Source organism: Pelophylax lessonae (genome assembly GCF_965119305.1).
Source record: "Pelophylax lessonae genome assembly, chromosome: 12".
Classification (NCBI taxonomy): domain Eukaryota; kingdom Metazoa; phylum Chordata; class Amphibia; order Anura; family Ranidae; genus Pelophylax; species Pelophylax lessonae.
The window spans coordinates 1,925,068-1,951,381 of NC_138779.1; the positions used below are offsets into that span (position 1 = coordinate 1,925,068).

The 26,314-nt window shown below is 51.6% G+C and overlaps 1 protein-coding gene across 1 annotated transcript in view; it reads right to left on the minus strand.

Moving 5' to 3' along the window:
• Positions 1-1,638: 1,638 nt before the first annotated feature.
• Positions 1,639-26,314, minus strand: part of LOC309568734 (putative oxidoreductase YteT) — a 200,688-nt gene continuing 176,012 nt past the window's right edge. The window contains exons 14-15 of the mRNA XM_082274484.1: positions 4,735-4,899; positions 1,639-1,910 (exon numbers count right to left, since the gene is read on the minus strand). Of these exons, the coding sequence (XP_082130610.1) occupies positions 1,785-1,910; positions 4,735-4,899 (291 nt within the window). The 3' untranslated portion in view covers positions 1,639-1,784. The remainder of the gene's footprint in view (positions 1,911-4,734; positions 4,900-26,314) is intronic.

Sequence of the window (26,314 nt, forward strand, 5' to 3'; positions counted from 1 at the left end):
GTCACAGATTACACTCATCTCCCTGCTCTGCAGTGTGTGACATCAGAACCCCACCCCCTGCCTGATGGAGCTGAGAAAAATCCTTTGATCTGTGTGTTTAAGGAGGCTGTAGAGGAAAGAGGGCTGCAGATAAAAAGTGTACAACTGTAAATGTGTAGAGGAAGAGGCGTTGTGTTGTTTCCTTCCACCCAGATCTCAGATTACACTCAGCCCTGTGTTGTTCTGTGCAGTGTGTGACATCAGATCCCCATTTTCCTTCTTTCTGAAGCTCAGACAAGCTGTGTAAATTCTGCACTTTGAATGGATGTAGAAAAAAAAAAGAAGACTGCAGATAAATAGGTACAACTTATGTAGGAAGATGTGTTTAATCTCTGTGTATCACCTGAGGCCAATCACTGCACTGGTGATAAGGAGGGTTTACACCCACTTTAGGCAGGGAGACTGAATGAGTCTAATGCAGAGCTCCCTCTAGTGGCTGATCTACATTTCTGTACAAAGGAGGATGCATGTAAAGCTGTGTACTTGATTGGAGCAAACGCTACAATATTTATACTTGAAGCACCCCCCCCCTTCTCTTTTATTTTAAGCTGCACATTCCATGTATGTATATAAAGGTGTCAGGACGGCTGGAATATTCCTGTTTGTTCTTTCTCAGACAGCAATTCACTAAGGAGAGGGGAGCGGAGGAGAGGAGCTGGAAGGATGGGGAAAGAGAGTGTAAGAGAGGGAATGGAAGGAGAGGGGAGGAGCTGGAAGGAGAGGGAAGGACCTGGAAGGGGAGGGAAGGAGATGGATGAAGAGGGGAGGAGAGAGCAACAGAAAGAAGAAGATGGAAGGGGAGGGGAGGGGAGAAGAATAGAGGAGAGGGAAGGGGAGGGGAGGAAAGAAGAGGAGAGGGGAGGATAGGGAAGGGGAGGGGAGGAGAGGGTAGGGAAGGAGAGGGTAGTAGAGGGGAGGGGATGGAAAGAGAGGGTACAAGAGGAGAGGGTAGGGAAGGAGAGGGTAGGAGAGGGAAGGGAAGGAGAGGAGAGGGAAGCGGAGGAGAGAAGAGGGTAGGGGAGGAGAGGGGAGGAGAGGGAAGGGGAGGAGAGGAGACGGGAGGAGTGGGTAGGAGAGGGAAGAAGGGGAGGAGAGGGGAGGAGAGGAGAGGAGAGGGGAGGGAAGGGGAGGAGAGGAGAGGGGAGGAGAGGGAAGGGGAGGAGTAGGGGAAAGGAGGAGAGGGTAGGGAAGGAGAGGAGTGGGTAGGAGAGGGAAGAAGGGGAGGAGAGGGGAGGAGAGGAGAGGGGAGGAGAGGGAAGGAGAGGGGAGGAGAGGAGAGGGGAGGAGAGGGGAGGAGAGGAGACGGGAGGAGTGGGTAGGAGAGGGAAGAAGGGGAGGAGAGGGGAGGGGAGGAGAGGAGAGGGGAGGGAAGGGGAGGAGAGGAGAGGGGAGGAGAGGGAAGGGGAGGAGTAGGGGAAAGGAGGAGAGGGTAGGGAAGGAGAGGAGTGGGTAGGAGAGGAAAGGGGAGGAGAGGGGAGGAGTAGGAAGGATGGTGGCCCTGGAAGCTGCACCTCCATAAGCTGGTCATCCATGCCCGCCACATATGTCTACCATAGCGGGTTCCGGTTACAGTGGAGCGCCGGTTTATTGGTGAAGTTTCCATTCTAATATTCAGTGTGAAGTCTTCTTTGCTTCTCCCTGAACCGCAGTAAAGTGCAATCATCACATTAAGCGGCACCCCGGACTAGCAGTACAGTCTGCACCGGTGATGAACAGGGCACAGGCGGCAGTCATTGTTCCGGTAGTTACACCTCATCGCTGTCAATGTTCACCACACGGCTTTCTCTCCGCGATCTCTCAGCATGGAACACCAGCAGGTGACTCCGCAGAGTGTCCTCCGGGCCGGTGACAATACGAGACGGGTCGTCATTCTGTGGAGAGAGGTCAGATGATACATGGTCATGGATATATATATATATACTGTATATAGGTGAATAGACATTGTGTCTAATGATCTATAAAGGATAATTCCACCTTTTATTATTATTTTTCCTGCAGAGCTCTGGAATCTGTATGAGTGGATGGGGTGCAATGCCAGCTCCTGCAGACTATTCCTCCAGATCTGTGTCCATACTGAGCGCTGGAGGGAGTGTCACTGGACGAGTGTGCTAATCAAAGTGTGAACTACAAGTCCATCTGCAGCGGTGGTGACTTGTAGTTCCTTCCTTCACAGATCTCTATGAATGGATGACGTGGCTTTGTGGGTGGAGTCACAGCTGCCGCCAAAGAGAAGAACCCCTGGGTGCTGGCAGAGAATGGGGGGGGGGGTGGAGGTTTTGCCTGCAGCCAGGTTATATGTTACACCCTAAATATGGGTCTAAAGGTTGGAGTTATGCTTTATTCTGGCTGGAAATCTGATGTCCGGGGACACGGGTCTATCTTCATGTGCAGTGTGTTTAGTTTTCTCTCACATCCATGTGTCTGTTATATCCATCACAGTGCTGATAATGTCTTACATTTCATTCGTCTTTATGAGCTGTGAAGAGAACCGGATCTGCCAGCAAAATATCCGCCACCTGACCATAATATAGCGTGGTGAAACGCGTCGGTGACTGTTGGGACGCACACACTATCCCAGCTGCATCGCTCTTACCTGGTAAGTCAGCAGCAAATGACAATGACTGGCAAAGGATGTGTAGCTCCACCCTGTAGGGGGCATTGGTAAATGTGGTCGTCTCCCACCCAGCACAGCCAGGCACACACATTTCCAGTTACTCAGACACAAGAAGATTTCCTGGCAGCTTTCTTTGTTTTTTTTTTACTTAGGAGAATTGAACTGGGATGGGGGAAGGGTACATATGGGATGCCCACTCGATTGAAGGAAATTGGTAGGGACTCAACGATATACACTCCCGTATATACAGTCTCTTCTCACCCGCCAGCACATGCAGACTATCACTCCCAGGACCAGCTAGCACTGATGTGAGGATCTAACAATGGCTCAGTCAGACCCAAAGCAAATGCCCTTTTCAGGCGCGGACCGCGGGGGTGGGGGGACCCTATGGTGTAGCAAAAGTTGGGAGTCCTTGGTGCTAGCTGTCCTACATGTGACTACTGCTCCCAGTACCCCCTCTTCAGGCACTGCCAGCCCTCCTGACTGCAGCAGCCCCTTTCCACTGCCCACGCCTCCCAGTCCTCCTGCCTGGCTCTAATCCCATCCCAGACTGCTCCATACCAGTCCTCTCAGGTGTGCCTCCCAATCCTCCTGCCTGGCTCTACACCCATCCCAGTCCTTTCAGGCGAGCCTCCCAGTCCTCATAACTGGCTCTGCACCCATCCCAGACTACTCTATCCCAGTCCTCCTGACTATGTGTCACTCACCAGCCCTCTTGGCTGCCCCTGGAGACTTGCCTGGCAATGTTCCCCCCACTGTCCCCTCCTTGCTCCTGTGCCTCCAGTCCATGACACCTCTGTGTGTTATAAGAGGGGGTCCTGTCCGCACCCAAGCCCAGGCCCAAGATCTCTCCCCCCCCCCCCTCCAGACTGGGGAGCTCCCTCAAAGGCCACCAACAGCCTAACACTCCATCATCAACTTCCACCTTCCACCCGAACTCTCCTTCCCCAACTGGGCTGACCCAGTCTGAGCCAGCCCGGGGATTGGTCAGGGTCCTCAGAATACTCCAGGCAGCTCCACCTTACCTCCCCTCCCATTTTTCTGGAAGGTTCCAGCACATTCTAGAAATAGGGGGGAGGTCTCAGTGATGCTTCCTGTGAGTCATGCGGCTCTCCCTGGATTTCTGCCCGACCCAGGAAAAAAACACAGACATAAATTTATCTACACTTCTAGCACTAGAGGGTGCTACAAACATTTATGTTGGTAGATGAACGGAGAGTCCTAATAAAGTTGGATGAATGAGGTCCAGAAAACGGCCAGGACTCTACGAGACTGGAGATCCGGCTACAATGTGATCACATGGAGAAGATCAGGAGTGGTGGTGGAGTCAGGGGATGGATCCACCTTCAATAAGACTCGTGTCACACATATAATTTCCACTCCAATATATTAATAAAGTGGAACTCCGGCTCTTAATTACAGAGCCCCTGCCTGTATTTAAAAAAACAAATGTCCATGCAGTACTTACCCTTTCCACACTACGGCGCTGTCCCCAGCTTCTTCCTCCACCCGGAATGTTTTCCTGGGTGAATGACGGGCAGATATATTATTTATTTATTATTTGAGGAGGTGGAGTCCTGCTTTATTAAGCCCCACCCATGGAGCAATGCGCTGATTTCGGCCCTCGTCAGTGGCAACAATTTGTTACAAATTCTGACCTGCGCTGCTTTTCTTTCTATAAATTACTTTTATTCACTCGCAGTGTTGCCTTTCACCCCGCTACAGAATGTGACCTCACCTGGAAGAGTCCATTTCCTAGCATAGCCCCTCCCTCCTTGAATGTCATAACCCCTCCCCATCTCCCCGTCTGGGAGGGTCTAATTACTGTCTGTGGTGGCCCAGCTCCTCTACCCCTCCCCTTACCTCCATGCATAACCTTTTAATTAGCTGCTTGGGGAACATTGAAGAACACTATAGAGTGACACATGAGTGAGGCTGCTAAAAATCGCATCCAAGATGGCGGCACCCACCCGCAGTCTCGGGTTTGGATGTCTAAGGAAGGACTTTACAGGTGAAGAACACAAATAAAATGTCATCCTATGAAAATGTTCTGGTGACGGGTTCTCTTTAGGCATACTTACAGCGACAGCAGAGATGAAAGCTTCGATGAGATAGTAGTCGGCTCCATCGTGACCCCCCAGATACGGCGGGATAAACGCATTCTTTCTGGGTGGATGTGTGATCTCCTGATTGGTCAGGAAGTTGAACACTGAAATGGGGCCCCTCCCCATATGGCGCAGTTCACCCTTCAATGACAGAAAATCAGAGGAGATGATGAATGAATGTTATTAATGAGTAAGACCATTGTTGTAGTGTTTATTCAGAGTTTTATATCGTCTTCCCCACCTTCAATTACATCCAAAGCCCAACGCCAAACATTTCCTTTATTGGTCCCCTATTAGGACTGCGATACCTCCTCCATGGCGCTATCCCCTGTAGTAATTTCATTCTGCCACCAGATGTCCTCTGCGTTCCACAAAACCCACTTCTGGTCCCCCTCAATGACCAGGCCATATTTTGCGATTCTGCGTTATTTTGACTGACAATTGCGAGGTCGTGCGACGCTGTACCCAAATAAAATTGGCGTCCTTTTTTTCCCACAAACAGAGCTTTCTTTTGGTGGTATTTCATCACCTGTGCGATTTTTTTTTTTTGCGCTATAAACAAAAAAAAAAGAGCGACAATTCTGAAAAAAACCCCCAAATCATTCACTTTCTGCTATAAAACATTCCCCAATAAAAAAAATGTAAAAATCTAAATTTTTCATCATTTTAGACCAATTTGTTTTCTGCTACATATTTTTGGTAAAAAATCACAATAAGCGTATTTTGATTGGTTTGCACAAAAGTTATTGCATCTACAAACTACGAGAAAGATTTCTGTCATTTTTATTTATTTATTTATTTTTACTAGTAATGGCGGCGATCTGCGATTTTTTTAGCGGGACTGCGACATTGCGGCGGACAGATCGGACCCCTAACTGACATTTTTGACACTTTTGGAGGGTCCAGTGACATTACTACAGTAATCAGTGCTATAAATATGCACTGTCACTGTACTAATGACACTGGCAGGGAAGGGGTTATCCTAGGGGCAATCAAATGTACAGCCCCCCCCCCCCCCCCGAATTTATCAAGACAATATTTTCACTAAAAATACACTAAAATCATTATTAGCAGACAAAAACGTAACAGAGTACAGAGTTTAAATTATCCCCTTTTTAATTCTTTTTTATTTTATTTTATTAACAAATTGTTATATTTTTACAGGATAGGGAAGCCTGCAGCGCTGTGGGAAGGAGGAGGGGGAGGGGGGGAGAACAGCAAAGTGAAAGGGGGGGCACACAGGGAGTAGGTGGGGATCAGAAGCAGGCAGAACAGGGAGGAGGGGGGATCAGAAGCAGGCAGAACATGGAGGGGGGATCAGAAGCAGGCAGAACATGGAGGGGGGATCAGAAGCAGGCAGAACATGGAGGGGGGATCAGAAGCAGGCAGAACATGGAGGGGGGATCAGAAGCAGGCAGAACATGGAGGGGGGATCAGAAGCAGGCAGAACATGGAAGGGGGGGGATCAGAAGCAGGCAGAACAGGGAAGGGGGATCAGAAGCAGGCAGAACATGGAGGGGGGATCAGAAGCAGGCAGAACAGGGAGGAGGGGGGGATCAGAAGCAGGCAGAACAGGGAAGGGGGCCACACGGGGGGGAGGGGGGTGGGGTTAGAAGCAGGCAGAACAGGGAGGGGGGATCAGAAGCAGGCAGAACATGGAGGGGGGATCAGAAGCAGGCAGAACAGGGAGGAGGGGGGGATCAGAAGCAGGCAGAACATGGAGGGGGGATCAGAAGCAGGCAGAACATGGAGGGGGGATCAGAAGCAGGCAGAACAGGGAGGGGGGATCAGAAGCAGGCAGAACAGGGAAGGGGGATCAGAAGCAGGCAGAACATGGAGGGGGGATCAGAAGCAGGCAGAACAGGGAGTAGGGGGGGATCAGAAGCAGGCAGAACAGGGAGGGGGGATCAGAAGCAGGCAGAACAGGGAGGGGGGATCAGAAGCAGGCAAAACAGGGAAGGGGGCCACACGGGGGGAGGGGGGTGGGGTTAGAAGCAGGCAGAACAGGGAGGGAGATCGGTGTCAGCTAAGTAATTACAGTAACAATGCCCTGTGTCTGTGTCTCTCCCTGCAGCAGCTGAAAGCTGACAGGAGACGAAGTAACTGGCTTTCAGCTGCTGCAGAGAGCTGCACAAGGCTTCCTTCTGTAATTGCCCCTCCGCCCGACCGCACCGATTCCCCGTGCTGTTGGGGCCCCCCTGTGTGCCCAGGCCCCCTACAGAAGCACTGGTGCCCCCGCCCCCTATCCCCGGCCCCGCACGCTGCATCTTTGGTGCGTTCTCGGAAATCGCAGTAGAGTGACGCCACCTAACAGAAGTCTGTGGGACTGCAGCTAAAAATGGGGGATAAAATGTAGGAAAAGTGTGTCTATGTCAGCACTGCGACAAACTCCCGCACACCTGTGTGCACCCCAAGGCATCTTCACACTTGCAGCAGGCAGTGCCACTCCACTGAAAAGTAATCTATGCTCAGGTCACTTTTCAGAGACATCTGACAGGCAGTGAGGAGGGGATTGCCTGTTTCAGCCTGGGGTCAGATCTCACAAATCATTCCTGTGCAGATCACATGCAATGCGAATTCAGCCATACAGATATAAACACGGCAGATCGCTGTTCTGTCAGTGATGAACACAGAGCTCCTCCTATTTAGGATCACAGATCTCTGTGTTCATTCAGCAAGCCCATCCCCCTTATAAAGCACCCCCTAGGGACACATTTAACACTTTGATCGCCCCTGGTGTTAATCCCTTCCCTGCCAGTGTCATTAGTACAGTGACAGTGCATATTTTCAGCACTGATTACTGTAGTAATGTCACTGGTACCCCCAAAAGTGTCAAAAGCCTGGACCAGCACCTGTCAGTGAACCGCTTAGAGCCTGGGCCAGCCCCTCCCACCCACGTTGTTTTGCCTAACAGAGCCAACCCGCCACAGTACAACTACAGCTGCCGGTCGGCAAGTGGTTAAATCAGCCTGGAAGACCAGACTGCCGGCAACAAGGCTAACGCCCCTTTCACACGGGCGGTCCGATCCGGTCCCTGTCAGTTTTTCAGGTGGATCTCATCAGATGCTTCATGCACCTCCATGCATGGGGAAGCGGATGTCAGTGGTGATATGTCTGCTGACACCCGCTGCTATCCGATCCGATCCTGTGCGTGAAATTCAGATGGATGGAAACCCTATTTTCCATCTGTGGTGGTAGTCACCGTCACTGGGAGTGAAAGACAGATACTTAATGGTTTGGATTGCTTCAAGTGGGACAGAAATATTTGTCAGCAATATGAAGATTTAATCCCACTTTACACTGTGAGACCTATAGACTGTTACCATGAAGTCTGTGACACCTAAATAATCATAGCAATGCTCAGATGTGTATTCCATGTACTTCAATGTAGGAGACGGGCAGACTGTCAATGGCAGTCTTGTCCTATTGTCTGTTTATTGAGGTGGAAGGTGGATTGTGTTAAATCTGTCTGTCCCATTGTTAAATGTTAATGAGCCCACATTGTTCTGTCCAGATGGCTAGATAATAAGTTCAGGTTAATTCTGTTTCTGTATACAATTTCATCTGCATATGATAATGTAATCAGGCAACCCCGGACCTGTGTGTGGTAATCTGATCAGGAGGGGGAGGTCCAGGCTGTACATAAATTCTGTGTGATTGTTCAATAAAGGAGAAGGTTTCAGTACAAGCAAAGTTGTTGGCTAGCTTTGTATGGGGGCGTCTGAGAAAATCTGACTAACACCACACTGACCCCCGAATGTATAAACACCACACTGATCCCCCGGAATGTAATAACACCACACTGACCCCCTGGAATTTAGTAACACCACACTGACCCCCCGGAATGTAATAGCACCACACTGACCCCCTCGGAATGTAATAACACCACACTGACCCCCCCCCCCCCCCCGGAATGTAATAACACCACACTGACCCCCCGGAATGTAATAAAATCACACTGACCCCCCCTGGAATGTAATAACACCACACTGACCCCCCGGAATGTAATAACACCACACTGACCCCCCGGAATGTAATAAAACCACACTGGCTCAGAGCTCACACTTTCTTAGCCTGCAATTCCACATTTGAACACTAGATGTCAGAAACGCTGCACAATAAGAACATTGGCAGACAATGTAACAATAAATACAATAAAAGTAGCAAAACAAAAATGATGAAAATTTTTTATAAAACAAAGAAATCATTATGGGGGGGGGGGGGGAATTACCTTCCAACAAACATCCGAAGCCCAGAATCTGCTCCCATATTTCTATCATTACTGGTCCCCTTTCTAGTAACTGGGAGACATTTAGCGTATTAAAGTGTATCTCTAATGAATATATAAAATCCGATCGTCACCCCCGCATCTTCCTCCAATCATCTCCAGGCTCCGCCTGTCACTCTGAAGGAGACCCCGCCCATTTCCTTCCTGGAATTCTGGGACTCGGGCCACTATGTCCTGTGAGGAGGCCCCGTTGTGTCACACATTTCACAGAGCCCGCCTTCTGAGGGGAGGAGTTTCAGGAGGTGGAGTCAGTACTGAAATTAGTACCATGGGATATGTAGTCCTTAGAAAAGGAGGAGAAGCTGCAAAGCATGCTGGGAGTCCGGGAAGTTGTGGGAAGAGACGGCCAGCAGACAGGCAGAGCTCACAGCCTGGAAGGAGAAGTCTCCAATATGTAATGTAATAACACCACACTGGCCCCGGAATGTAATAACACCACACTGACCCCGGAATGTAATAACACCACACTGACCCCCCGGAATGTAATAACAGCACACTGACCCCCCCCCCCCCGAATGTAATAACACCACACTGACCCCCCGGAATGTAATAACACCACAGTGACCCCCAGTGACCCCCCCCCGGAATATAATAACACCACACTGACCCCCCCGGAATATAATAACACCACACTGACCCCCCCGGAATGTAATAACACCACACTGACCCCAAAATATAATAATACCACACTGACCCCCCGGAATGTAATAACACCACACTGACCCCCCGGGTGTAATAACACCACACTGACCCCCCCCCCCAGAATGTAATAACACCACACTGACCCCCCGGAATGTAATAACACCACACTGACCCCGGAATGTAATAACACCACACTGACCCCCCGGAATGTAATAACACCACACTGACCCCCGGAAAGTAGTAACATCACACTGACCCCGGAATGTAATAACACCACACTGACCCCCCCGGAATGTAATAACACCACACTGACCCCCGGAAAGTAGTAACATCACACTGACCCCGGAATGTAATAACACCACACTGACCCCCGGAATGTAATAACACCACACTGACCCCCCGGAATGTAATAACACCACAGTGCCCCCCCCCCGGAATATAATAACACCACACTGACCCCCCCGGAATGTAATAACACCACACTGATCCCAAAATATAATAATACCACACTGGCCCCCCCGGAATGCAATAACACCACAATGACCCCCGGAATCTAATAACACCACACTGACCCCCGGAATGTAATAACACCACACTGACCCCCCCCCAGAATGTAACACCACACTGACCCTCCGGAATGTAATAACACCACACTGACCCCCGGAATGTAATAACATCACACTGACCCCCCGGAATGTAATAACACCACACTGACCCCCCGGAATGTAATAACACCACACTGACCCCCCGGAATGTAATAACACCACACTGACCCCCCGGAATGTAATAACACCACACTGACCCCCCGGAATGTAATAACATCACACTGACCCCCCGGAATGTAATAACATCACACTGACCCCCCGGAATGTAATAACACCACACTGACCTCCGGAATATAATAACACCACACTGACCCCCCCGGAATGTAATAACACCACACTGACCCCCCCGGAATGTAATAACATCACACTGACCCCCCGGAATGTAATAACACCACACTGACCTCCGGAATGTAATAACACCACACTGACCCCCCCGGAATGTAATAACACCACACTGGCTCAGAGCTCACACTTTCTTAGCCTGCAATTCCACATTTGAACACTAGATGTCAGGAATGCTGCACAATAAGAACATTGGCAGACAATGTAACAATAAATACAATAAAAGTAGCAAAACAAAAATGATGAAACATTGTTTATAAAACAAAGAAATCATTATGGGGGAAATGACTTTCCAACAAACATCCGAAGCCCAGAATCTGCTCCCATATTTCTATCATTACTGGATCCCATTATAGTAACTGGGAGACATTTAGCGTATTAAAGTGTATCTCTGATGAGGATATAAAATCCGATCGTCACCCCTGCATCCTCCTCCAATCATCTCTGGGCTCTGCCTGTCACTCTAAAGGAGACTCCGCCCATTTCCTTCCTGGAATTCTGGGACCCGGGGTCACTATGTCCTGTGAGGAGGCTCCGCTGTGTCACACATTTCACAGAGCCCGCCTTCTGAGGGGAGGAGTTTCAGGAGGTGGAGTCATTACTAGAATTAGCAAAGTACCATGGGATATGTAGTCCTTAGAAAATGAGAATCTGCAAAGCATGCTGGGATTCCAGGAAGTGGTGTAAAGAGGTGGTTAGCAGACAGGCAGGGCTCACAGCATGGAAGGAGAAGTCTCCAATAATCTTATATTGTTATTACAATGCTGAAAATTGTACGCTGTGAGCGGAGATCTCCTTTAACACCTTCCGAACCGCCCCACGCATTTATCCTTCCGCAGGCCGGCCCTCCTCACATACCTGTACGTGGTTTCATGGACTGGGTCTGGGGGGCGTGCATGCCGTCTGCGCCCGCCTCCATTTTAACTGGACACAGCGGGAGCCAATCAGCGGGTCCGGAGGATGTGATGTTCACTGGCAGCCCGCGATCGTTCTCAGGAGAGGCAGAACAGCGATCTGTCAGAGGGGAAGATGCTAAGCAGGAACACGGATCTCTGTCTTCCCCCAATTAAAGCCCCTCCCCCACAGTTAGAAAGCACTCCCAGGGAACACATTTAAACCCTTTGATCCCCCCTGATGTTAACCCCTTCCCTGCCACTGTCATTAGTACAGTGACAGTGTTTTCTTCCCACTGGAAATTGCTGTTCGCTGCCTTTACTAGTAAAAAAATAAAAATAAATAAATAAAAAGTCCATAAATCTCTCTCCTGGTTTGTAGACGTGATAAATTTTGCGCAAACCAATCAAAATACTTTTATTAGGATTTGTACCTGAATAAAAATTGGAATAAATTGATGAAGAAATTTGATTTTTTACATTTTTTTATTGGATGTTTTATAGCAGAAAGTAAAAAATATTGTTTTTTTTTTTCAGAATTGTCGCTTTTTTTTGTTTATAGCGCAAAAAAAAATAAAAATCGCACAGGAGATCAAATACCACCAAAAGAAATCTCTGTTTGTACACTGATCTCAAAATATCAACCCAGCCGCTCTCTTCGGTCCTCCCAAGACCTCCTGCTCTCTAACTCCCTTGTCACCTCTTCCCATGCTCGCCTCCAGGATTTCTCCAGAGCTTCTCCCATTCTTTGGAACTCTCTACCCCAATCTGTCCGACTGTCCCCTAATCTATCCATCTTTAGACGATCCCTGAAAACCCTTCTCTTTAAAGAAGCCTACCCGGCTACTAACTAATAACGCTGTTTCACTTTCTCCATCAGCCCCTCCCCCACAGCTATTGCCTTTTGTATCAATTGACCCTCCCTTTTAGATTGTAAGCTCTAATGAGCAGGGCCCTCTGATTCCTTTTGTTCCAAATTGTATTGTAACTGTAAAGTCTGCCTTCATTTTGTAAAGCGCTGCGCAAACTGTTGGCGCCATATAAATACTTTATATGAATAATAAAAAAAATTAGCCCCCGTTCACATAGGGGCGACGCTACTTCGCGCCGCGATCTCGGAGCTGCCGCCACGGACTTTATAACATTGAAGTCTATGGCGGTCGCCTCCAGGTCGCCCCAAAGAAGCTCTGGACCCTTTTTCTAAGTCGGAGCGACTTGTGTCGCTCCTATTAGAACGGTCCGCAGCTTCCCTATGGGAGGCGACCAGGTCGCCTCACAGGTCACCCTAGTGTGAACGGGGGCTAAGATTCTTGTTTACACCAAATGTATCCTTTATTACATCTCAGTGCTGCGGATCTCCTCTGGCCTCTTTGCAGCCACTTCTGGTCTCCATACACCCCAGCGATGGCTGCTTGGCATTTCTCGCAGGGAGGGGGGAGGGGGTTCCTGATGGAGAGGATAGGGGGCCATGTCTGTGATGTGAAAAGGTTACATACAATCTGTGTGCCAGGGTGACAACCCAGCAGTACAAAGGGGAGATAGGGGGCGGTGCGTTGTCACCGTATAACAGGAAATATTATCCGCAGCCCGCAGATTGTTACAATGTCAGCAACGTAACATATCACCACCATTGGGCCGCCATGACACATCTGTTCTGTATTACACTGCAGAGCCTTGCCCTCATTGGGTGAGGTTGGTGGGGGGGGGGGGTGGCTAGGCCTTGCTCTGTGCTGCCCCCCTCAGCATGTCAGGATCCCAGCTGTAAGCACAGCGCCACAGTCACTGCTGGGGAGATCAGTGCCGGGAACTGCGCACCCCCCCCCCCCCAAGATGTATGAGCATTATGTGTCAGCAAACCCCCAAAAAAAAGAAAAAAACGAAGCACTAATCTGCATGCTTACCCACTAGGCATAAATTCCCCCTCTCTGCACAAATCTTTGCCCTTCCCAACACAAATGCCACCCCCCCCCCCCAAAAAAAAAATCACCCCTAGCACAAATCTGCTACCCCTCAAATTTCCCCTCCGAGTACACATCCCCCCACCCCAGCACAAATTCCCTGACACCCCCCCCTTCCCAATTCCCCCCCCCCAAAAACAAACAAACAAACAAATGTTTTCCCTTCCTAATCCAAATTTACCCCCCTCCCCCACTATATAACTTCTTCTAGCAAAAAAAAAAACCAAATCCCCCCTCCTAGCACAAATCCTCTTCTCCCATCCCAACACAAATCCCCCCAAATCCCCACTCCCAGCATTACCATCCAAATTTCCCTTCCCAGATTTCTGGTCCTGAAAGTCTATTTTAGCCGTTGATCCCCCCCCCCCCCATTGCAATATTTATTTAGCAATGAAGTGAAAAAAACTGAACAGCAGAAAGAAGAGACCCCCCCAGGAGGTCCCCCATGCGACACGCGGCGTGGTTATAGTTTGTATTGAAGCGGATTATTGCAGGGTTCAATAAACCCGGAGCTCCCCCTACTGGAGACTCCATGGGAAGTGCACACAGAGTACAGGGAGAGTTCACACTCCACTTCTTCTAATCTGCAACCAATCAACTGAAAAATTACAACCCCCCCCAACATCCTATGTGCTGATTACAGATCGGGGGGGGGGGGGATTATAGGGGGGGTCATGGATGAATTCAGGGACTATTAGCATTAGAATAGTAACATTCCCTTTATTCTCTATCCAGGCAACACGCCGGCCTGCAGCTTTATAGAAGGACAATGGCGGCTCCAGGGATCCGGGGGGAGGGGGGCTCATTGCATACAATGAATGTGGAGTGGAAATTGGATCCGCTCAGCAGGTCTCCCCTCTCCTCCCCGAAGGTTCAAACGCAAAACATTCCTGGCTCACATTTCTTCCTTTAAACAAATTGTGCATTCAACAAGCATCATGTCCTTCCCTGACCCCGCTCCACTCCTTCCCTGACCCCGCTCCACTCCTTCCCCAACCCCGCTCCACTCCTTCCCCGACCCCGCTCCACTCCTTCCCTGACCCCGCTCCACTCCTTCCCTGACCCCGCTCCACTCCTTCCCTGACCCCGCTCCACTCCTTCCCCGACCCCGCTCCACTCCTTCCCTGACCCCGCTCCACTCCTTCCCTGACCCCGCTCCACTCCTTCCCTGACCCCGCTCCACTCCTTCCCCGACCCCGCTCCACTCCTTCCCCAACCCCGCTCCTTCCCTTACCCCGCTCCACTCCTTCCCTGACCCCGCTCCACTCCTTCCCCGACCCCGCTCCACTCCTTACCTTACCCCGCTCCACTCCTTCCCTGACCCCGCTCCACTCCTTCCCCGACCCCGCTCCGCTCCTTCCCTTACCCCGCTCCACTCCTTCCCTGACCCCGCTCCACTCCTTCCCCGACCCCGCTCCACTCCTTACCTTACCCCGCTCCACTCCTTCCCTGACCCCGCTCCACTCCTTCCCCGACCCCGCTCCACTCCTTACCTTACCCCGCTCCACTCCTTCCCTGACCCCGCTCCACTCCTTCCCCGATCCCGCTCCACTCCTTCCCCGACCCCGCTCCACTCCTTCCCCAACCCCGCTCCTTCCCTTACCCCGCTCCACTCCTTCCCTGACCCCGCTCCACTCCTTCCCCGACCCCGCTCCACTCCTTCCCCGACCCCGCTCCACTCCTTCCCTGACCCCGCTCCTTCCCTTACCCCGCTCCACTCCTTCCCCGACCCCACTCCATTCCTTCTCCTTCCCCGACCTCGCTCCACTCCTTCCCTGACCTCGCTCCACTCCTTCCCCGACCCCGCTCCACTCCTTCCCTGACCCCGCTCCACTCCTTCCCTTACCTCGCTCCACTCCTTCCCCGACCCCGCTCCACTCCTTACCTTACCCCGCTCCACTCCTTCCCTGACCCCGCTCCACTCCTTCCCCGATCCCGCTCCACTCCTTCCCCGACCCCGCTCCACTCCTTCCCCGACCCCGCTCCACTCCTTCCCCAACCCCGCTCCTTCCCTTACCCCGCTCCACTCCTTCCCTGACCCCGCTCCACTCCTTCCCCGACCCCGCTCCACTCCTTCCCCGACCCCGCTCCACTCCTTCCCTGACCCCGCTCCTTCCCTTACCCCGCTCCACTCCTTCCCCGACCCCACTCCATTCCTTCTCCTTCCCCGACCTCGCTCCACTCCTTCCCTGACCTCGCTCCACTCCTTCCCCGACCCCGCTCCACTCCTTCCCTGACCCCGCTCCACTCCTTCCCTTACCTCGCTCCACTCCTTCCTCGACCCCGCTCCACTCCTTCCCTTACCTAGCTCCACTCCTTCCCTGACCCCGCTCCACTCCTTCCCTGACCCCGCTCCACTCCTTCCCTGACCTCGCTCCATTCCTTACCTTACCCCGCTCCACTCCTTCCCCGACCCTGCTCCACTCCTTCCCCGACCCCGCTCCACTCCTTCCCCGAACCCGCTCCACTCCTTCCCTGACCTCGCTCCACTCCTTCCCCGACCCCGCTCCACTCCTTCCCCGAACCCCCTCCACTCCTTCCCTGACCTCGCTCCACTCCTTCCCTTACGCCGCTCCACTCCTTCCCTGACCTCGCTCCACTCCTTCCTCGACCCCGCTCCACTCCTTCCCTGACCTCGCTCCACTCCTTCCTCGACCCCGCTCCACTCCTTCCCTTACCCCGCTCCACTCCTTCCCTGACCCCGCTCCACTCCTTCCCTGACCTCGCTCCACTCCTTCCCTTACCCCGCTCCACTCCTTCCCTGACCTCGCTCCACTCCTTCCCTTACCCCGCTCCACTCCTTCCCCGACCCCGCTCCACTCCTTCCCTGACCTCGCTCCATTCCTTACCTTACCCCGCTCCACTCCTTCCCTTACCTCGCTCCACTCCTTCCCCGACCCCGCTCCACTCCTTCCCCGACCCCGCTCCACTCCTTCCCTTACCTCGCTCCACTCCTTCCCTGACCTCGCTCTACTCCTTCCCCGACCCCGCTCCACTCCTTCCCCGACCCCGCTCCACTCCTTCCCTTACCTCGCTCCACTCCTTCCCTGACCTCGCTCCACTCCTTCCCCGACCCCGCTCCACTCCTTCCCCGAACCCCCTCCACTCCTTCCCTTACCCCGCTCCACTCCTTCCCCGACCCCGCTCCACTCCTTCCCCGACCTCGCTCTACTCCTTCCCCGACCCCGCTCCACTCCTTCCCCGACCTCGCTCTACTCCTTCCCCGACCCCGCTCCACTCCTTCCCCGACCCCGCTCCACTCCTTCCCTGACCCCGCTCCACTCCTTCCCTTACCCCGCTCCACTCCTTCCCCGACCCCGCTCCACTCCTTCCCTGACCTCGCTCCATTCCTTCCCTGACCTCGCTCCATTCCTTCCCTGACCTCGCTCCATTCCTTACCTTACCCCGCTCCACTCCTTCCCCGACCCCGCTCCACTCCTTCCCTTACCTCGCTCCACTTCTTCCCCGACCCCGCTCCACTCCTTCCCTTACCTCGCTCCACTCCTTCCCCGACCCCGCTCCACTCCTTCCATTACCCCGCTCCACTCCTTCCCCGACCCTGCTCCACTCCTTCCCTGACCCCGCTCCACTCCTTCCCTGACCTCGCTCCATTCCTTACCTTACCCCGCTCCACTCCTTCCCTGACCCCGCTCCACTCCTTCCCTGACCCCGCTCCACTCCTTCCCAGACCCCGCTCCAGTCCTTCCCTGACCCCGCTCCACTCCTTCCCCGACCCCGCTCCACTCCTTCCCCGACCCCGCTCCACTCCTTCCCAGACCCCGCTCCACTCCTTCCCAGACCCCGCTCCACTCCTTCCCCAACCTCGCTCCACTCCTTCCCTTACCCCGCTCCACTCCTTCCCAACCCCGCTCCACTCCTTCCAACCCCGCTCCACTCCTTCCCCAAACCCCGCTCCACTCCTTCCCAGACCCCGCACCACTCCTTCCCCGACCCCGCTCCACTCCTTACCTTACCCCGCTCCACTCCTTCCCTGACCCCGCTCCACTCCTTCCCCGATCCCGCTCCACTCCTTCCCCGACCCCGCTCCACTCCTTCCCCGACCCCGCTCCACTCCTTCCCCAACCCCGCTCCTTCCCTTACCCCGCTCCACTCCTTCCCTGACCCCGCTCCACTCCTTCCCCGACCCCGCTCCACTCCTTCCCCGACCCCGCTCCACTCCTTCCCTGACCCCGCTCCTTCCCTTACCCCGCTCCACTCCTTCCCCGACCCCACTCCATTCCTTCTCCTTCCCCGACCTCGCTCCACTCCTTCCCTGACCTCGCTCCACTCCTTCCCCGACCCCGCTCCACTCCTTCCCTGACCCCGCTCCACTCCTTCCCTTACCTCGCTCCACTCCTTCCTCGACCCCGCTCCACTCCTTCCCTTACCTAGCTCCACTCCTTCCCTGACCCCGCTCCACTCCTTCCCTGACCCCGCTCCACTCCTTCCCTGACCTCGCTCCATTCCTTACCTTACCCTGCTCCACTCCTTCCCCGACCCTGCTCCACTCCTTCCCCGACCCCGCTCCACTCCTTCCCCGAACCCGCTCCACTCCTTCCCTGACCTCGCTCCACTCCTTCCCCGACCCCGCTCCACTCCTTCCCCGAACCCCCTCCACTCCTTCCCTGACCTCGCTCCACTCCTTCCCTTACGCCGCTCCACTCCTTCCCTGACCTCGCTCCACTCCTTCCTCGACCCCGCTCCACTCCTTCCCTGACCTCGCTCCACTCCTTCCTCGACCCCGCTCCACTCCTTCCCTTACCCCGCTCCACTCCTTCCCTGACCCCGCTCCACTCCTTCCCCGACCTCGCTCCACTCCTTCCCTTACCCCGCTCCACTCCTTCCCTGACCTCGCTCCACTCCTTCCCTTACCCCGCTCCACTCCTTCCCCGACCCCGCTCCACTCCTTCCCTGACCTCGCTCCATTCCTTACCTTACCCCGCTCCACTCCTTCCCTTACCTCGCTCCACTCCTTCCCCGACCCCGCTCCACTCCTTCCCCGACCCCGCTCCACTCCTTCCCTTACCTCGCTCCACTCCTTCCCTGACCTCGCTCTACTCCTTCCCCGACCCCGCTCCACTCCTTCCCTTACCTCGCTCCACTCCTTCCCTGACCTCGCTCCACTCCTTCCCCGACCCCGCTCCACTCCTTCCCCGAACCCCCTCCACTCCTTCCCTTACCCCGCTCCACTCCTTCCCCGACCCCGCTCCACTCCTTCCCCGACCTCGCTCTACTCCTTCCCCGACCCCGCTCCACTCCTTCCCCGACCTCGCTCTACTCCTTCCCCGACCCCGCTCCACTCCTTCCCCGACCCCGCTCCACTCCTTCCCTGACCCCGCTCCACTCCTTCCCTTACCCCGCTCCACTCCTTCCCCGACCCCGCTCCACTCCTTCCCTGACCTCGCTCCATTCCTTCCCTGACCTCGCTCCATTCCTTCCCTGACCTCGCTCCATTCCTTACCTTACCCCGCTCCACTCCTTCCCCGACCCCGCTCCACTCCTTCCCTTACCTCGCTCCACTTCTTCCCCGACCCCGCTCCACTCCTTCCCTTACCTCGCTCCACTCCTTCCCCGACCCCGCTCCACTCCTTCCATTACCCCGCTCCACTCCTTCCCCGACCCTGCTCCACTCCTTCCCTGACCCCGCTCCACTCCTTCCCTGACCTCGCTCCATTCCTTACCTTACCCCGCTCCACTCCTTCCCTGACCCCGCTCCACTCCTTCCCTGACCCCGCTCCACTCCTTCCCAGACCCCGCTCCAGTCCTTCCAACCCCGCTCCACTCCTTCCCCAAACCCCGCTCCACTCCTTCCCAGACCCCGCACCACTCCTTCCCCGACCCCGCTCCACTCCTTCCCAACCCCGCTCCACTCCTTCCAACCCCGCTCCACTCCTTCCCCAAACCCCGCTCGACTCCTTCCCTGACCCCGCTCCACTCCTCCCCCGACCCTGGTCCCGTCCTTCCCTGACCCCGGTCCCGTCCTTCCTTGACCCCGCTCCACTCCTTCCCTGACCCTGCACCACTCCTTCCCTGACCCCGCTCCACTCCTTCCCTGACCCCGCTCGACTCCTTCCCTGACCCCGCTCCACTCCTCCCCCGACCCTGGTCCCGTCCTTCCCTGACCCCGGTCCCGTCCTTCCTTGACCCCGCTCCACTCCTTCCCTGACCACGTTCCACTACTTCCCTGACCTCGGCCCCGGTTTTTTTTTTTGTGGGAATGTCGCTCTTTTTTTGTTTACAGCACAAAAAATAAAAATCGCAGAGGTGATCAAATACCACCAATAGAAATCTCTGTTTGTGGGGAAAAAGGGACATCAATTTTATTTGGGTACAGCGTCGCACGACCGCGCAATTGTTCATTAAAATATCGCAGAGCTGAATTGCAAAATATGACCTGATCATTAAGGGGGAAATCCTTCCGGTCCAGAAGTGGTTAAAGGATCCTGAACACCAGAGATTGGCCCATCGGATTGATCGGGGTTTATGGTTTGTTGACCCTCGGGGGGGGGAAAATGGAGGTGAGGTTGCACTTCATGGGGTGAAAGGAGCAGGAGTGGGAAATTGTCGTCACACTGTGATGTCATCGCTATGAAGCCCCTCATCAATTAGAGACTTTCTGATCGCACGATCTATAAGAAGATTTATTATTTATTGGATTGGCCTTTTCTGCTTTATATGTTTGTTTATGGATTTTATTTGCACCGACACTTTATATATATATATGAAACATTTACCGATTTAGTCATTTTTTGTCACTTTCTAGTTATTTTTACCGTGATTTAGAGGCAGCGCGGTCACACGTTTCAATATTGAGGTACCGGGGTGACACCTGCAGCTGCAGATCATCCCGCTGCAACCCCTCGAAGTGCAGCGACATCCCGGCACGGCGGCACGGGGGGGGGGGGCGGGAAGGGGTTCATTTTAGTTCACACAAATACAATACATTTATTGGAGAACAGAAAAGTCCTGGAAGTCGCACATCTCTGCAAAACCCCATAAGAATCTATGTGACAGCCGCAGATCGCGCTCTACCAGGCCACGCCCCCAATGTTTTTCCCTCGGAGCTTGTTATTTTCCCCATGACCAAGCCCAGGGGGCGGAGTGAAATGCGTCGTTGCTGTGGCCTGGTTGGAGCCCGGGCAGAGGCTGTCATACATCTTCTTACAGGGTTTTGCAGAGATGTGCGACTTCCAGGACTGTACTGCGTTTCTGCAAAATGAACCAAAAAAAACACATACAGTATCTGACAAAAGTAAGTACACCCCTCCCATTCTATCTTTTCATGTGACAACACTGAAGGAATTACGCTTTGCTACAATGTAAAGTAGTGAGTGTACAGCTTGTATAACAGTGTAAATTTACTGTCCCCTCAAAATAACTCAACACACAGCCATTAATGTCTAAACCGCTGGCAACAAAAGTCAGTACACCCCTAAGTGACAATCTCCAAATTGGGCCCAATTAGCCATTTTCCCTCCCTGGTGTCATGTGACTCGTTAGTGTTACAAGGTCTCAGGTGTGAATGGGGAGCAGGTGTGTTACATTTGGTGTTATCGCTCTCACTCTCTCATACTGGTCACTGGAAGTTCAACATGGCACCTCATGGCAAAGAACTCTCTGAGGATCTGAAAAAAAGAATTGTTGCTCTACATAAAGATGGCGTAGGCTATAAGAAGATTGCCAAGACCCTGAAACTGAGCTGCAGCCCGGTGGCCAAGACCATACTGCGGTATAACAGGACAGGTTCCACTCAGAACAGGCCTCATCATGGTCCACCAAAGAAGTTGAGTGCCGTGCTCAGCGTCATATCCAGAGGTTGTCTTTGGGAAATAGACGTATGAGTGCTGCCAGCATTGCTGCAGAGGTTGAAGGGGTGGGGGAGGGGTCAGCCTGTCAGTGCTCAGACCATACGCCGCACACTGCATCAAATTGGTCTGCATGGCTGTCATCCCAGAAGGAAGCCTCTTCTAAAGATGATGCACAAGAAAACCCACAAACAGTTTTCTGAAGACAAGCAGACTAAGGACATGGATTACTGGAACCATCTCCTGTGCTCTGATGAGACCAAGATAAACTTATTTGGTGTCAGATGGTGTCAGGCGTGTGTGGCGGCAACCAGGTGAGGAGTACAAAGACAAGTGTGTCTTCCTACAGTCAGGCATGGTGGTGGGAGTGTCATGGTCTGGGGCTGCATGAGTGCTGCCGGCACTGGGATTCTACAGATCATTGAGGGAACCATGAATGCCAACATGTACTGTGACATACTGAAGCAGAGCATGATCCCCTCCCTTCAGAGACTGGGGGGCAGGGCAGTATTCCAACATAATGACCCCAAACACCTCCAAGATGACCACTGCCTTGCTAAAGAAGCTGAGGGTAAAGGTGGTGGACTGGCCAAGCGTCTACAGACCTAAACCCTATTGGGCATCTGTGGGGAATCCTCAAACAGAAGATGGAGGAGGGGAAGGTCTCTAACATCCACCAGCTCTGTGATGTCATCATGGGGGAGGGGAAGAGGACTCCAGTGACAACCTGTGAAGCTCTGGTGAACTCCATGCCCAAGAGGGTTAAGGCAGTGCTGGAAAATAATGGCGGCCACACAAAATATTGACCCAATTTGGAGATTGTCACTTAGGGGTGTACTCACTTTTGTTGCCAGCGGTTTAGACATTAATGGCTGTGTGTTGAGTTATTTTGAGGGGACAGTAAATTTACACTGTTATACAAGCTGTACACTCACTACTTTACATTGTAGCAAAGTGTCATTTCTTCAGTGTTGTCACATGGGAGGGGTGTACTTACTTTTGTCAGATACTGTAGGTGTGAACCTTACTAAAGACTGGACCAGTATTCCTCCATCCAATCCTGGGAAATCCCACCGCATCGGCCTTCCTAAACCCATCTGATGGGAAAACCGATGCGGTGTTACCAGGATGAGAATGATATTCGCTCTGACATTCGATCTTCTATGAAGTCCCTCCGGTGGAAGATTTCCTGACCTTCCAGCAGACAGAACCATCCTGAAGTCCCAGAACAGGACGTGTTTTCATGGAAAATCCATTAAAGTATATACCCATCCCCCGCCAGACGCGGCCCCTCCTGACCCCAGGCTGCCGCTAATGAGCCATATGTTGGAGCGCAGAGATAATTGCTGACTGATGAGGATGCGGCTTTTATGACTTTATTGGATCCGCCGCCTTTATATTGTTAGAAGTTCAGCTTTGGGCGGATCCGGTTCCGAAGTCTCCTGTTATTTTTCGGAGATGCCAATGAGCAGAGTGTTCTGGTGTTCCCAGCTCCGCCCCTCTATACCCACCTAACGACCTTTTCTGACACTTTTTGTTTACAAGTTAAAATCAGTTATTTTTGCTAGAAAATTACTTAGAACCCCCAAACTATAGATCATTTTTATCAGAGAACTAAGAGAATAAAATGGCGGTCGTTGCAATTTTTCATGTCACACTGTATTTGCGCAGCAGCTTTTCAAACGTAATTTTTTTTGGAAAACATTCACTTTAATAATAAATTTTGATGCAAAAAAAAAAAACAAGATATATAACCAAATTTAATGATAAATATAAAAGATGATTTCCCCCCGAGTAAATAGACACCCAACATGTCGCGCTTTAAAATTGTGAAGGCTCAAAGAATGGCGATACTTGTATACGGTATATAGATGAATATACAGTGCCTTGCGAAAGTATTCGCCCCCCTTGAACTTTGCGACCTTTTGCCACATTTCAGGCTTCAAACATAAAGATATAAAACTGTAATTTTTTGTGAAGAATCAACAAGTGGGACAATCATGAAGTGGAACGAAATTTATTGGATATTTCAAACTTTGGTAATAAATAAAAAACTGAAAAATTGGGCGTGCAAAATTATTCAGCCCCTTTACTTTCAGTGCAGCAAACTCTCTCCAGAAGTTCAGTGAGGATCTCTGAATGATCCAATGTTGACCTAAATGACTAATGATGATAAATAGAATCCACCTGTGTGTAATCAAGTCTCCGTATAAATGCACCTGCACTGTGATAGTCTCAGAGGTCCGAGAGAGCGCAGAGAGCATCATGAAGAACAAGGAACACACCAGGCAGGTCCGAGATACTGTTGTGGAGAAGTTTAAAGCCGGATTTGGATACAAAAAGATTTCCCAAGCTTTAAACATCCCAAGGAGCACTGTGCAAGCAATAATATTGAAATGGAAGGAGTATCAGACCACTGCAAATCTACGAAGACCTGGCCGTCCCTCTAAACTTTCAGCTCATACAAGGAGAAGACTGATCAGAGATGCAGCCAAGAGGCCCATGATCACTCTGGATGAACTGCAGAGATCTACAGCTGAGGTGGGAGACTCTGTCCATAGGACAACAATCAGTCGTATACTGCACAAATCTGCCCTTTATGGAAGAGTGGCAAGAAGAAAGCCATTTCTTAAAGATATCCATAAAAAGTGTCGTTTAAAGTTTGCCACAAGCCACCTGGGAGACACCAAACATGTGGAAGAAGGGGCTCTGCTCAGATGAAACCAAAATCTAACTTTTTGGCAACAATGCAAAACGTTATGTTTGGTGTAAAAGCAACACAGCTCATCACCCTGAACACACCATCCCCCACTGTGAAACATGGTGGTGGCAGCATCATGGTTTGGGCCTGCTTTTCTTCAGCAGGGACAGGGAAGATGGTTAAAATTGATGGGAAGATGGATGGAGCCAAATACAGGACCATTCTGGAAGAAAACCTGATGGAGTCTGCAAAAGACCTGAGACTGGGACGGAGATTTGTCTTCCAACAAGACAATGATCCAAAACATAAAGCAAAATCTACAATGGAATGGTTCACAAATAAACATATCCAGGTGTTAGAATGGCCAAGTCAAAGTCCAGACCTGAATCCAATCGAGAATCTGTGGAAAGAACTGAAAACTGCTGTTCACAAACGCTCTCCATCCAACCTCACTGAGCTTGAGCTGTTTTGCAAGGAGGAATGGGCTAAAAATGTCAGTCTCTCAATGTGCAAAACTGATAGAGACATACCCCAAGCGACTTACAGCTGTAATCGCAGCAAAAGGTGGCGCTACAAAGTATTAACTTAAGGGGGCTGAATAATTTTGCACGCCCAATTTTTCAGTTTTTTATTTGTTAACAAAGTTTGAAATATCCAATAAATTGCATTCCACTTCATGATTGTGTCCCACTTGTTGTTGATTCTTCACAAAAAATTACAGTTTTATATCTTTATGTTTGAAGCCTGAAATGTGGCAAAAGGTCGCAAAGTTCAAGGGGGCCGAATACTTTCGCAAGGCACTGTAGGTGAGGGTATAGATCATGTATAGAGGGGTATAGATCAGGTATAGGTGAGGGTATATATCATGTATAGGTATAGATCATGTATTTGTGAGGGTATAGATTATGTATAGGTGGGGTATAGATCATGTATAGGTGAGGATATAGATCATGTATAGGTGAGGATATAGATCAGGTATAGGTGAGGGTATAGATCATGTATAGGTGAGGGTATAGATCAGGTATAGGTGGGGGTATAGATCATGTATAGGTGAGGGTATAGATCAGGTATAGGTGGGGGTATAGATCATGTATAGGTGAGGGTATAGATCAGGTATAGGTGAGGGTATAGATCATGTATAGGTGAGGGTATAGATCAGGTATAGGTGGGGGTATAGATCATGTATAGGTGAGGGTATAGATCAGGTATAGGTGGGGGTATAGATCAGGTATAGGTGGGGGTATAGATCATGTATAGGTGAGGGTATAGATCAGGTATAGGTGGGGGTATAGATCAGGTATAGGTGAGGGTATAGATCATGTATAGGTGGGGGTATAGATCATGTATAGGTGAGGGTATAGATCAGGTATAGGTGGGGGTATAGATCAGGTATAGGTGGGGGTATAGATCATGTATAGGTGAGGGTATAGATCAGGTATAGGTGAGGGTATAGATCATGTATAGGTGGGGGTATAGATCAGGTATAGGTGGGGGTATAGATCAGGTATAGGTGAGGGTATAGATCATGTATAGGTGAGGGTATAGATCAGGTATAGGTGAGGGTATAGATCATGTATAGGTGAGGGTATAGATCAGGTATAGGTGGGGGTATAGATCAGGTATAGGTGGGGGTATAGATCATGTATAGGTGAGGGTATAGATCAGGTATAGGTGGGGGTATAGATCATGTATAGGTGAGGATATAGATCAGGTATAGGTGGGGGTATAGATCAGGTATAGGTGGGGGTATAGATCATGTATAGGTGAGGGTATAGATCAGGTATAGGTGAGGGTATAGATCATGTATAGGTGAGGGTATAGATCAGGTATAGGTGGGGGTATAGATCATGTATAGGTGAGGGTATAGATCACGTATAGGTGAGGGTATAGATCATGTATAGGTGAGGGTATAGATCAGGTATAGGTGGGAGTATAGATCATGTATAGGTGAGGGTATAGATCATGTATAGGTTATGGATCATGTATAGGTGGGGGTATAGATCAGGTATAGGTGAGGGTGGGTATATAGGTGTACATACAGTATACACAGTCCACATACATTTCTTCTACAGATTTAGCAGCTCCTTTATTCTCAGGAGGTGACGTCTCATTGGACAGATTGAGGCCTGGAGGTGAAATACGACACCGTCTATTGTACGGCGCTGCACACGGTGCTCTGCGTTTCCTAGGAGACCCGGCAATTTCCTTCTACAAAGGAGGTTTTTTTTTTTAATTGGATCTCCATGGAAACCCCCCGGGGACCCGCCGCTCGTCTGTCACTCATAACATGGGATTGCAGAGCATGCGCAGAGCTGGCCCAGT